This window comes from Gymnoscopelus microlampas, assembly GCF_963454915.1.
Source record: "Gymnoscopelus microlampas genome assembly, chromosome: 3".
In the NCBI taxonomy this organism is placed as follows: Eukaryota; Metazoa; Chordata; class Actinopteri; order Myctophiformes; family Myctophidae; genus Gymnoscopelus; species Gymnoscopelus microlampas.
Window position 1 is genome coordinate 44,461,076 of NC_139940.1, and position 12,988 is coordinate 44,474,063.

At 40.3% G+C, this 12,988-nt stretch overlaps 2 protein-coding genes across 5 annotated transcripts in view; both read right to left on the reverse strand.

Moving 5' to 3' along the window:
- LOC311042538 (4-galactosyl-N-acetylglucosaminide 3-alpha-L-fucosyltransferase 9-like) overlaps positions 1-12,988 on the reverse strand; it is a 31,805-nt gene that overhangs the window by 4,482 nt on the left and 14,335 nt on the right. The window contains exon 2 of one of the 2 annotated variants that reach the window (XM_084053329.1): positions 774-895. In XM_084053329.1, the coding sequence (XP_083909455.1) occupies positions 774-802 (29 nt within the window). In that variant the 5' untranslated portion in view covers positions 803-895. Of the gene's footprint in view, positions 1-766; positions 896-12,988 lie in introns of both variants that reach the window. The other variant, XM_084053330.1, reaches the window with a different exon arrangement.
- The window catches only part of LOC311042537 (4-galactosyl-N-acetylglucosaminide 3-alpha-L-fucosyltransferase 9-like), a 38,908-nt gene continuing 31,661 nt past the window's right edge, over positions 5,742-12,988 (reverse strand). Inside the window, exons 2-3 of one of the 3 annotated variants that reach the window (XM_084053327.1) lie at positions 11,972-12,435; positions 5,742-7,253 (exon numbers count right to left, since the gene is read on the reverse strand). In XM_084053327.1, the coding sequence (XP_083909453.1) occupies positions 6,097-7,245 (1,149 nt within the window). In that variant the 5' untranslated portion in view covers positions 7,246-7,253; positions 11,972-12,435 and the 3' untranslated portion in view covers positions 5,742-6,096. Of the gene's footprint in view, positions 7,254-7,506; positions 7,563-11,971; positions 12,436-12,988 lie in introns of those variants that run through there. The other 2 variants (XM_084053328.1, XM_084053326.1) reach the window with 2 other exon arrangements.

Genomic DNA, 12,988 nt, shown 5'->3' on the forward strand with positions numbered 1-12,988 from the left:
AGAGAGAGATTAAATGCATACATAATCTTCACACAGTTGCAGTGTGAAACAGGAAGTAAGATACTCTCTGATGTTCTAAAAGCTACTTTTGTCTAATTATTCAATTTTTAAAATAAGCCAGACTATGCAGCAGGGAGCCCTGTACAGTTTTGCCCATGTATACAGTAATTTCCAGGTAAGAACATACAATACTTCATGTACTTAGTGGTAATGTACTGGTGGCCGAGCTGGTCCCAACAACACTAAGCACTGAATAAAATGACTACTCACAGCATGGAAATATACATTTATTTTTCACTTTAGACTGTATTAGTCCCCAAATCATTGGTGAGATTCCCCTTCTATATCCCCGAGAACTGTGCTGTATGTCAAACATGCAGGGCATGTCATTTTTCATCAAAATGTCATAAAGTGAAGACAGCTGAAATGCACACTTAGGAAAACCACAGGGACATCAACACACACACACACACACACACACACACACACACACACACACACACACACACACACACACACACACACACACACACACACACACACACACACGTACACACACACACACACACACACACACACACACACACACGCACACACACACACAACACACAACACACACACACACACACACACATACGTGTAGTTACTACATTACAGATTACATTACATTACAGTCATTTAGCAGACGCTTCTATCCAAAGCGACTTACAATAAGTGCATTCAACATAGGTAGGGAACTAAACTAGTTGCTACAATATCAAACAACTTCTCACCTTATTGAAAAACAAGCTGGTGATGGCATCGGAGACTTTAAACTATCAGTATAAGTTGGCTGGAATTATCAAATTTCCCTTAGTGGTGCGATAGGACTTGAGCATCTGTAGGCACTTCTCAACTGTAGAAAAGAAAGAAAGTAGAAAAAAAAACGATATAACTGACATTGTGCTCTGTACAGTAGATGGCATCTTATTGGCTGCAAAGTCCAAAGTGTGTGTGTGTGTGTGTGTGTGTGTGTGTGTGTGTGTGTGTGTGTGTGTGTGTGTGTGTGTGTGTGTGTGTGTGTGTGTGTGTGTGTGTGTGTGTGTGTGTGTGTGTGTGTGTGTGTGTGTGTGTGTGGGTGGGTGGGTGGGTGGGTGTCATGACTGCCATTTATTTGCTCGACCCAGCAAATGCATCTGTTGATTGAGGGCGGATTCAGTCTGTGTCCGTTCCCGAGTACGATTGGCCTCTACCAGCTGGCCAGCATTCACATTGGCCAAAATTATTCCGTACTCGAGTACACGTCATGCAACAGTAATGGTAAATATGTGCCTCATGGGGGCGCTGTTGACTATGGGGCTTTGGGACATAGAGAATGTCATTCACAGAAGAAGAGTCACTTGTCAGAGTTTAAAGTGAATAATAAAGTTCCTGACGTTGTCTTGAGTTATAATAACTAGAAGCTCGCCCCCGCTACGCGGGGGCTCGCGTCTAGCCCGCGGCCACGCCCACGTAGCGCCCGCGGCCACTTGGCAGCTCATATAAGTGGCGTAGCGTCCTGAGGGCCAGTGGGGCCGTGGCTCGGTCAGTGAAGACCCTGTAGTGCGGATGATATGTGGCATAGAGGGGCAGATTGTAAATCCCCAGAGGAAACATCCGTGGGCTACCATTGGTTCAGCGATGTGTGCGGTCGCCCTGCGGCCCCTCCTCCTCCACCAATGTGCAGTATTGAGAGCCCTGACGTCACAACAATTGGAGCGATGGGCACTGCACTCTGGTTGGTTAGGGTACACCTAGGGCCCAGGTAGAACCCAGTTAAAGCCTGCATGGGCAAACCCAGTTAGGACCCGCCTTGGTCCCACATAAACATGGCTAGTTGGGGCCCACCTAAGGGCCAGGTAGAAGCTACTTATAGCCTGCATGGGCATCGCAGTTGGGACTGAAGTGGATGCCGCTGACATTGCTGACATGGGGTCCATATGGTTTAGCCCACCTTGAAACCATATGGGAACTACGCTGGCATGCAGGCTGGAATGCAAACGCTGCATCATACCTGTAGTGTGTAGTTTGATGTTGTGTGTGTAGCAGATATACCTGCAGTGTGTAGATCAATGTCCATATGAAAGTCAATGCCCAGCAGTGTTTTTTTTTTCTCCAGCAGAGTTTCTAGTGTCTCTGTCTCTCTCTGGAAGAGGTTGCACATGAACTCTGCAGCCGCACTGAGACGCTCCAACACAAACACTCTGACATTAAGCTGCTTCACACAACAAACATCAGCACCACGCTGCTGTTTGTCCAAAAGACACAATATCTCCTCTCCCACCGACGTCATGTGTTCATTTATCGACAGCCGTACAGACTCCTTTTGACACATTTTACCTCGTTTATCCAGCTCTCACTGACTCTCCACATCGGGCTGTTATAGCGCCACCATGAGGCTGATTAGAGAAATCTCAAGTGGAATTTCTTCCTCTGCATAGTGGGAATGTGGGTGCAAAGTTGCACGGAAAGTGCATGCTGTGTTCATAATGTGAGGCATTTTGGTCCAAACGGAGCAGTCCTGCAGACTTTGGAAGCCATTTTAGCCAATCAGGATGGAATATGAAAAATCTGAAAGGTTTTTTTTTGTAATGACTGTGGAGATACTGTGTACCGATTTGCGTGATGTTTGGGCAAAATATGTAGGAGTACTGTGAGAAAAGGTGTTTAGCAAAAAGCGGCCTCCTGGTGGCACTGTAACAGGGCCATGTGAAAGAAATAGGGCAGAGGTTCTGAATTGGCATCCAGGGAGTGTGTGTGCATAGTTTCGCTGCGATGTGAGAGATTAGCTATCACAGACGGACGGACAGGTCTTGCGCCATGCCTTTCGGCCTGGCGGAGACAATTAAAAAACGAAAGTAAAGGAAATTACCATTTCTGCAACAAAAGTAGTCAACAAACTATACTATAAAAACATTGGCCACATTGTCAAATAATCTAAGAAAGAGGCAATCATGTAGAAAATAGCCGATCTACAAGCTTACAAAGCCTCTCAACGTGAGGCGTTTCGAGCTTGTAGATCTGCTATTTTCACAATATTTACTTGTGGAATGGAGTCAAACAGAATGGGGGGGTGGCCAGATCAATTACGTTTATTTGGGGGGGGGGCGGCCTGAAAGGGTTGATAAGCACTGCTCTAATTGGAGCGAAATTATCTGAAATTACTACATGACCATAATGCAGCCTAACATGCGTTGCACGGGGCGGTCCTGCCATTACGTTAGTTACTGTAGTTGCTGTGGAGCTACATAGTTCTCCAGAAGACACACACAAACATACACCATCTACAATGGACTAACTGAGCAGCAATATTGACATTCACCACACGAACGTGCATTGTTGACAAAGTGATTGCACAGCCGCTGCAGGCATGACAACCACGTTAGCGTTAGCTACATGCCACTATCACAGATCCCTGTCCGTCGTTGCTGCGACTGAATGTGATGGCTACAGCAAGCTCTCTGCGATGCCATTGTCTGGAGACTGCTCCTGGCATGACACGACCAATGAGAGTGAGCGCTGTCGTTGTTGCTAAGATACGGTGGCCGTCACTGCCCCATAGCTTGTAGATCTCTCACACATGATTGGCGTAGGCTGCGTTGCCAGGTCTGACTGTTTGTATAAGCGATTTTGGGCTTATTTGGGTGCACTTTTGGGCTCGTTTCCATAGACCACGGCAGCGCTTATTTCTTTCCCGTGACCGATGTGGCAAAAAAAGGTGCAAAACGAACCATCCGGAAGTAAAGTGCGAGATGAAATATATAGCACTTTTTGATTATTAGAGAAGGAGACAGATGTGAAGGTGGAAAATGGAATGTAGGAGATTATATAGTTTTTCATGAGCGATTTTTGTAGCAAGTTGTGAGTGAATTGGGCCACTCCTGTGGGCGGGGGGCTGATTAGAACCATTGGGGTTTGGGAAGGAGACGCTCTCTGTTTGAGTGGAAAGATAACAGAACAACAATACACAACCAAAGCAGTGTGTGCATTGGTCTTTGAAACCTCAAAATGTAAGGTTGTCTCTCGCATCTCTGTTATTATCAATATGATACGTCACGTCACTGATGCATCCTTGGCATTTTAGCAGTGACGTCACGGACTAATCCTTGTTATATTAATTTTCATACTGTATATACGTTCGCCACACATGTGTTTTTTGTTTATTATTTTTCACGGCTCGCACTACTCAAACACTAGCAGGATTATTATTTCTTGTCAACATTCAAGTAGAACTACAGTATGAGAAGCTATAACCCAGCTAAAATGATGCGTCATTGTATAAAAATATATAAATGATATATGATTAGCAGTCCACTTCCTTCTCTTGGTACGGATGGATTCACACTGCCGCGTTCCGTTCCTGAGTCCGCAGCAATCGGACCCGAGACTACCTCCCCAGGTGGTTTCGGGTACGGTACGGTGATGCGTTACGGGGAACGCTACGCTACGTTCACACTACCACAACATCTGCCATGTGGTCCGGGGTGCGCACCCGGGACCATAGTCTGAATCCGCCCACTCTCGATTGCGTACGAATATCGTCGAAGAAACAGCAGAACTACAAGCTGTTGTGAGCTTAGTTCAAGGGAGAGCTAAATTCACAACGGTGTGTGTGTGTGTGTGTGTGTGTGTGTGTGTGTGTGTGTGTGCGTGTGCGTGTGCGTGCGTGTGCGTGCAGTGGTGTAAAAGTTCTCGTTTGTTTTACTTAAGTAAAAGTATCAATACTGCATGTAGAAATACTCTGATACTAGTAAAAGTCTGGTATTCAAATTGTACTTGAGTAAAAGTACAAAAGTATTCTCATTGAAATGTACTTAGGTACTGAAAGTAAAAGTACAAATTTTAAAGAATGTCCCCTTTCACAAGTTTCTAAATGTGTAAAAATGCTCTGAAAATAGCCTAAGTATGCATAAGGCTGAAGTGGTTAATGTATGTTTTGTAATAATAATCAAAAATTACAAAGTAACTACTAACTAAAGTTTTTAAATAATTGTAGTGGAGTAAAAGTACAATATTTGCCTCTGAAATGTAATGGAGTAGAAGTTAAAGTATTGTAAATTGTAAATACTCCAGTAAAGTAAAAGTACTTCAAAATTCTACTTATGTACAGTACTTAGTAAATGTACTTTGTTACTTTACACTACTGTGTGCGTGCGTGTGTGTCTGGCTAATCAAGCAAACCACTATAAGCCTTGCCGAGCCTGGGAGCCATGTGTCGTAGGGCAGGAGCCTATCTCCTGTTTAGTATAGCGTGAGGCGGGTAGTGCATATTTTTATGTTTTTATAAACATAAATATAAAAATACATAACTATGTGGTATACATTATATATATATATATATATATATATATATATATATATATATATATATATATATATATATATATAATATACTGTGTAGTTTAGAATATAATATAATATTAAAAATAAAAAAAACATTTGAATTCAACCAGTACATTTGAACTTTAGAAACGTTTTTATTTTTTTTCAAAGTTTTCATTAAGAATGTGTTACTCGTTTCAAATGAGAGAACATGTTCCTGAAAGTTAAGCCAAAAGAACAGGTTTATCCACAGGTTTTGGGGTTTTTAGAAGTCCATCCTGGTGACTACAAAATAAATCCCTTAACAACGCTAGCAAAAAAAAAAAAAAAACACTGGTTTGTGTTCTGTATGAAAACCTTGTGCCCTAGGACAGTGGTTCTCAAAGTGGGGTCCGGGGACGCCTAGGGGTCCTTTAGGGGATTCCAAATCAATTTAAACACTTTAACCCTATTTTATACTATGGCTATTCAAAAATAGCTGATTTATAAGCCCACAGTGTGTTGCATCGTGATGCGTTGTGAGCTTATAGATCAGCTATTTTTTAAAAACTGTTATTTTAATTAACAGACATCTTTTATGGGGGTCATGGCAAAATAGAGAAATAGAGAATGCCTCTGCCCTATCCTCCCTCCTCATTCTTCTTATAGGCATAGTGGTGATACAGTAAACAATTGACTTTCTAAACACTATAATACAGCAAGTTCAATGTCATTCTCTGTCATATTACTTGTGTAATCAGTTTTTAAGGATGTAACCTATAACCCCCAGTACCATTTATTGAGATCATGAACAGCTTGTCTGTCTCGGTGCATTCGTAGATAATCGCATGATCTTTGAACGTGATCGCGTCCAAAATAGGTACGCTTGACCTCAAACTTCTGTGTCCAGTTAAAGTAGCTCATGTATTCATTATGGTTCTGGTCCAGATAAAGAAGTCTCTCTGCCAGCTCCTTTGGGCTGGAGAAGTCATCTACATGAATGAAAGAGTCTCCTGGGATGAGATCCTCATAATTTGTTCTTGGAGGGCCCAGAACTACTGGTACAGTCCCCATCATCATAGGATTGTATAATTTCTCTGTGATGTAGTCTCTGTCCATAGAGCTTTCAAAGGAAAGGTAGAATTTACATCTAGGTATTAATTTGTAAAACTCTTGGTCATTCAAATTATAACCAAAGGCTCTGCCGTAAGTCTCTATCCTGATGTGCTTTTTCAGCTCATTGTAGAACTGAACTCTTTTAAATTGCGGCTTCCAGTTACTAACAACCCAGCAGACCAATTTGTCCTTTGTCGGCAGCTTGAAACACTTGTCCTCCGATTCCACCGGCACCAGGTACCCATAAGGCACCGGGACGTCTGAATCCAGGCGATAACTTGTTGTTAAATTGAAGAAGTTGTTGAGTCCAGGGATCGGAGCTGAATACGCGGGTGACTCCATGTTAAACCACACCCACTTCTGAAACCTGGGGCGTGGCTCTGTCGGCATGTTGGTCAGCTCTTTATTGATGTCGAGGTGGTGAATGATGACAGCATGAGCCTTGTTGTACAGAGTCCTGTCGTCCGTCAGCTTACATCCTGTAATGCCGAATTTGTATCCAAATGGCCACCACCACATCAATATCAGGACCTGATCATGAGGCTCCACCATGTCTCCATCTCTAGGCTGGATCGTCTTGGTGTGATTGTAACCTGTCCACGTGACGGGGTGGTTCTCTGAGGTGTAGTTTTGGTTTGGGGCGAGGGAGCTGTTTCCTCCCCAAGACAGACTGTAGCAAGAGGCCTCCTCGTAAATGCCATAAGACGGAAACTTGAAGTCAGGTTTGTAGTACATGAGAAAGGATCCCAGTAAACACAGAACCACCAGGCAGCCTTTTATTATAGTCCACTTGCAGGATGAGGAGCTCATGGCTGAGCCTTGGAGAGAGACGAGAGAGAGACAGAGAGAAAGAGATTAAATGCATACATAATCTTCACACAGTTGCTCACAGTTGCAGTGTGATACAGGAAGTAAGATACTCTCTGATGTTCCAAAAGGTACTTCTGTCTAATTGTTACATTTTTTTAAATAAGCCTGACAGTCAGACTATGTAGCAGGGAGCCCTGCAAATGGACCTGATCTGTACAGTTTGGGACCCATTTATACAGCATTTTCCAGGTAAGAACATACAATATAGCCTACTAAATGTGACATAGGTGGTTAGCTTCGACAATTTGCAGAGCTGGTCCCAACAACACTAAGCACTGAATAAAATTAGTACCCACAGCATGGGCACTGGTGCATGTGACCTGAATGTGGAAATGATACTGTCTGCAATCAGATCCACGATTCTACCATGTCAACAGATGTAAAGCACTTTGTACGCATGACAACCATTGAGGATGTGAGCCATGGTTTCAGTAACACACACACACACACACACACACACACACACACACACACACACACACACACACACACACACACACACACACACACACAGTGTGTTCAACTGTTCAACTGTTTCTGACAAAAAAACAAACAGTTTATGAACATGGGGAAACGAAACGGCCTCATCGACATTCACTGTGACACTGTAAATACATTAAAAAATGTATTCACACAGTTAAAACTGGCACAGCTAAAAAGCTGCAATATATATTTCATAATATACACCCAAAATAAGGGCTGTTCTGTTCATACCAAGCACTTTAACTATAAGGATAACTATAACTACACTGTTCACTTTAACTATAAGGATAACTATAACTACATTGTTCACTTTAACTATAGGGTTAACTATAACTACATTGTTCACTTTAACTATAGGGTTAACTATAACTACATTTTTCACTTTTGTCTTTGTTATAGTTGTGGTGTGATCCAAGGTTATTATAGTTAACGAAATAAAAAATACAATAAAAAAAATAAACAATAACTAACTGAAAGGGTATTGTGTGTTTTGTTACTAAACCAACTGAAACTATAGACAAAATGCCCTTAGGCCTGGTTTTCGTTTGTGGTTGGTTGGTAGCAGTGCTGTGGTCTAGGTTTTTTCAGACAGTATACCATAATTATTCCCTTGCACGGCACATATACTAGCGCGCACAGAATTAATTATTGTGTTTACAGAGGGTGTACAATTTCTTTGAATTTGAATTTGAATCCTGAAAAGTAACAGATTTGGACATATGAGGTTTCCACCCGCATTTCAGCTAAAAGGCCTACATACTGTACGTCTAGTTACTACAATATCAAACAACTTCTCACCTTATTGAAAACAAGCTGGATATGGCATCGGAGACTTTAAACTATCAGTATAAGTTCGCTGGAATTATCAAATGTTCCTTCGTGGTGCGATAGAACTTGAGCATCTGTAGGCACTTCTCAACTGTAGAAAAGAAAGAAAGGAGAAAAAAGTGTGTGTGTGTGTGTGTGTGTGTGTGTGTGTGTGTGTGTGTGTGTGTGTGTGTGTGTGTGTGTGTGTGTGTGTGTGTGTGTGTGTGTGTGTGTGTGTGTGTGTGTGTGTGTGTGTGTGTGTGTGTGTTTATCTGCTCGACCCAGTAGCCTACATGCATCTGCTGATTCACTCTCGTTTGCGTACGCATATCGTCGCTGTCGGTGGAAACCATGCTCAAAACTGTTACTTTTCAGGAAATGGAAGAAATACCTCATACGTTCCGATTAATCCAATGTAGTTATCATTTAGTCACAAACTCTTGTTAATGCTTTTCAATGGTTCAATATTTCTAAAACCCATACACACTTAAAATCTTTTTTTTTAAATTGCAGAACTAAAAGCTGTTGTGAGCTTAGTTCAAGGGAGGGCTACATTTACAACTGTGTCTGTGTGTGTGTGTGTGTGTGTGTGTGTGTGTGTGTGTGGGTGTGGGTGTGTGTCTGTGGCTAATCAAGCAAACCACTGTAAGCATTGCCGAGCCATGTGTCGTAGGGCAGGAGGCTATCTCCTGTTTCTGCATAGCGTGAAGCGGATAGTGCATATTTTTTATATGAATATAAAAATACATAACTATATGAAATACTTATATCACATTCTGATTCTGATTAAAAACTATAATCCAAAAGTAAATACCCACTTTGTTTTTCTTTTTTTATGTGAATGTTTATCAATGCAATAAAAGATTGGTAACACAGTCACAGTCATTATCACCTTTTGAACTTTACAGACATTTTTACAATTAGATTTTTTTTCAATGTTTTCAAATTAGATGTTTTTTCCTGAAAGTTCAGCCAAAAGTAAAAGGTTTATCTTCCTTATGCCCTATTTTATACTATGGCCATTTCAAAATGGCTGATTTATAAGCGATGCGTTGTGAGCTTATAGATCAGCTATTTTCGAAAAACTTTTTTTTAAGATTTGGAGAAAAACATTTCACATAAATCTATTATGGGGGTGAAGGCAAATTTGATTTTCAAATGGGGGTCCGCGACATAACAATGATCTGCCTTAGGAAAGTGGTTCTCAAGCCAGTCCTCACGTTTGACTGTACTGCATGCTTGTGTTCCAGCTCTTCATTGGGTTATCCATTAACCCTGAAGGCAAATCAAGTTAACTAATGACATGCAAGGTTTGTAAACCTGAATGTCTCATTGTATTCCACCATGTATGAAAACCTAAAAAAGGATTACACACCTAGTTACTTCGTGAATCATTGGTGTGGTCTGGCCTTCTAAAGCTACCGTACAAGGTTTGTAAAAAAGTAATCACATGTTTTACTTAAGTAAAAGTATCGGTACTGCAATGTAGAAATACTCTGTTACAAGTAAAAGTCCGAAATTCCAAATTTACTTGATAAAAGTACAAGTAAGCATTTCACACGTTTTCAAAGAAATATTTTGAAAATAGCAGATCTACAAGCTCACATTAAGAAAAGTACAGTACTTGAGTACAAGAAAAAAATATTGTTTTGAAAAAGGAAAAAAAATAATAATGCAAAAACAGAAGTATTTGTTTGCATTTGCCTTTAATCCCCCCCCCCCCATATATTTCCATAAGCTTTTTTTCCCCCACATATATTTTCATAAGCTTTTATCCCCCCCATATATTTTCATAAGCTCCCCCCCCCCCCCAAATATTTTTATCGTATCGATATCGTGAGCCCAATATCGTGTATCGTATCGTGTTGTGAAATTAGTGCAAACCCCTAATAAATGTACTTAGTTACTTTACACCACTGGCTGTATGCAAATACATATTTGAAAAACCAAGTAAGGAAATTATACACTTTCGATCATCTGTATATATATATATATATATATATATATATATATATATATATATATATATATATATATATATATATATATATATATATATATATATATATATATATATGTATATATATATATATATATATATATATATGTATATATATATATATATATATATATATGTATATATATATATATATATATATATATATATATATATATATATATGAGTTTCAACTAAGCAGTTTATTCAAATTTGTATCTCCAATCAGATTGTGACATTGCATTCCCCATGTATAAAAACCTACAAAAGCATCTTTCACTCAAGTTTCTACCTTGTTTAGTCAAAAAAACATATTTACTTTGTGGTGGTGGCCAACTTGGATTTATCAATTTTTAAGCATTGGTATTGAGCAAGGCATACGGCAACTTTGAATTCAACTCCCTTCAATAACTCTCCCAAGAAAACATATACTGTAGGCCATCAGTGGTGGAAAAAGTACTCAAATGTTTTACTTGAGTATAAGTATCAATACTGAATGATGTGATTGTTGAATTATAATGCAAAAAAAGATTGGTAACACAGTCACAGTCATTATCACATGTTGTGATAAATTGCCTTTGAGTTTCAGATAAAGTATCACAAACAAGGACATAAACCATAGTCCTCCGTTTATTTCAGGCCGGGGAGTACATTTTAGCTAAATCTGAACGGGGTGCTCCTTCCATTCCGACATCTCGCCACTCCGACTAGTGGCTTCCGTGTGCGGTTACGGTTAGGGTTGGGGTTAGGTATAGGGTTCGTTAACGTCGGAAAGGCGACATGTCGGAAAGGCGAAATGCACCCAATCTGAACACACCCACTAATTAACATTAACTGCAAATACAGACTTATTTTACACTTTTACAATATACAAAAAACACATATCATAAATATTCTCAAATCAATGATCTAAACCGTGACTTCCCAAATACTGCAAGTTCAATGTCATTCTTTGTCATACTACTTGTGTAATCCGTTTTTAAGGATGTAACCTATAACCCCCAGTACCATTTATTGAGATCATGAAATGCTTGTCGACCTTGGTGCATTCGTAGATAATCGCATGATCTTAGAACGTTATCACAACCAAAATAGGAACGTTTGACTTCAAACGTATGTCTCCAGTTAAAGTAGCTCATGTATTCAGTATGGTTCTGGTCCAGATACAGAAGTATTTCTGCCAGCTCTTTTGGGCTGGAGAAGTCATCTACATGAATGAAAGAGTCTCCTGGGATGAGATCCTCATAATTTGTTCTTGGAGGGCCCAGAACTACTGGTACTGTCCCCATCATCATAGGATTGTATAATTTCTCTGTGATGTAGTCTTTGTCCATAGAGTTTTCAAAGGAGGATCTAGTTTTTTTGTTAAACCACACCCACTTCTGAAACCAGGGGCGTGGCTCTGTCGGCATGTTGCTCAGCCGTCTCTTGATGTTGAAGTGGTGAATGATGACAGCATGAGCCTTGTTGTACAGAGTCCTGTCGTCCGTCGGCTGACATCCTGTAATACTGAATTTGTATCCAAATGGCCACCACCACATCAATATCAGGACCGGGTCATGAGGCTCCACCATGTCTCCATCTCTAAGCTGGATCGTCTTGGTGTGATTGTAACCTGTCCACGTCACGTGGTTCTATATGGTATAGTTAAATAAGTCCCGAGACCTATTTCGGCCCGGACACAGGATGTTCCGATAGGCCTCTTCTATTTGAGAGACATTTGATTTGATTTGATTGCCGTAAAAATACGATAAGTTGATGTGTGGCTTGTAGTAGGAAAAACAGAACCACCAGGCAGTATTTTATTATAGTCCACTGGTAGGATGAAGAGCTCATGGCTGACCCTTTGAGAGAGACCAGAGAGAGAGAGAGAGAGAGAGAATAAATTAATCATCTTCACACTCCAGATCACTTCACACTCTACACTTGTTCATTATATTTTTTACACTTTATTCCCATGAAATGCACGTTTTGTTTGTTTCCTTCACTCTAATAGAGTTCAGCCAAAGAGGCTGACACTTGCATTGGTTCTGTCACATGGCTTCCGTTTCACCCATCAAACGTATAGCCAGTCACAGCACCAGTGTTGATTTCGTCAACTAAAACTATGAAGAAAATGTTCGTCAACTACATTTTTTCACTGACGAAAACTAAATAAAAACTAAGCTACGATGACTAGAACTAAGACTAAATATATTGACAATTTTGTCAACAAATAAAAACTAGCCTTAAATGTTAGTTAGGGACTAGTGGAGAAGAGATCCGGTAGAACAAAAAGACAAGTTATTTTATGTTTGGTTGCGCTCGGGTGTTGCGCTCTGAAAATAGCAGACCTACAAGCTCACAGCGTGTCGCAACGGTATAGTATATTAAAAAAACATTGTGTTTATAAAACTT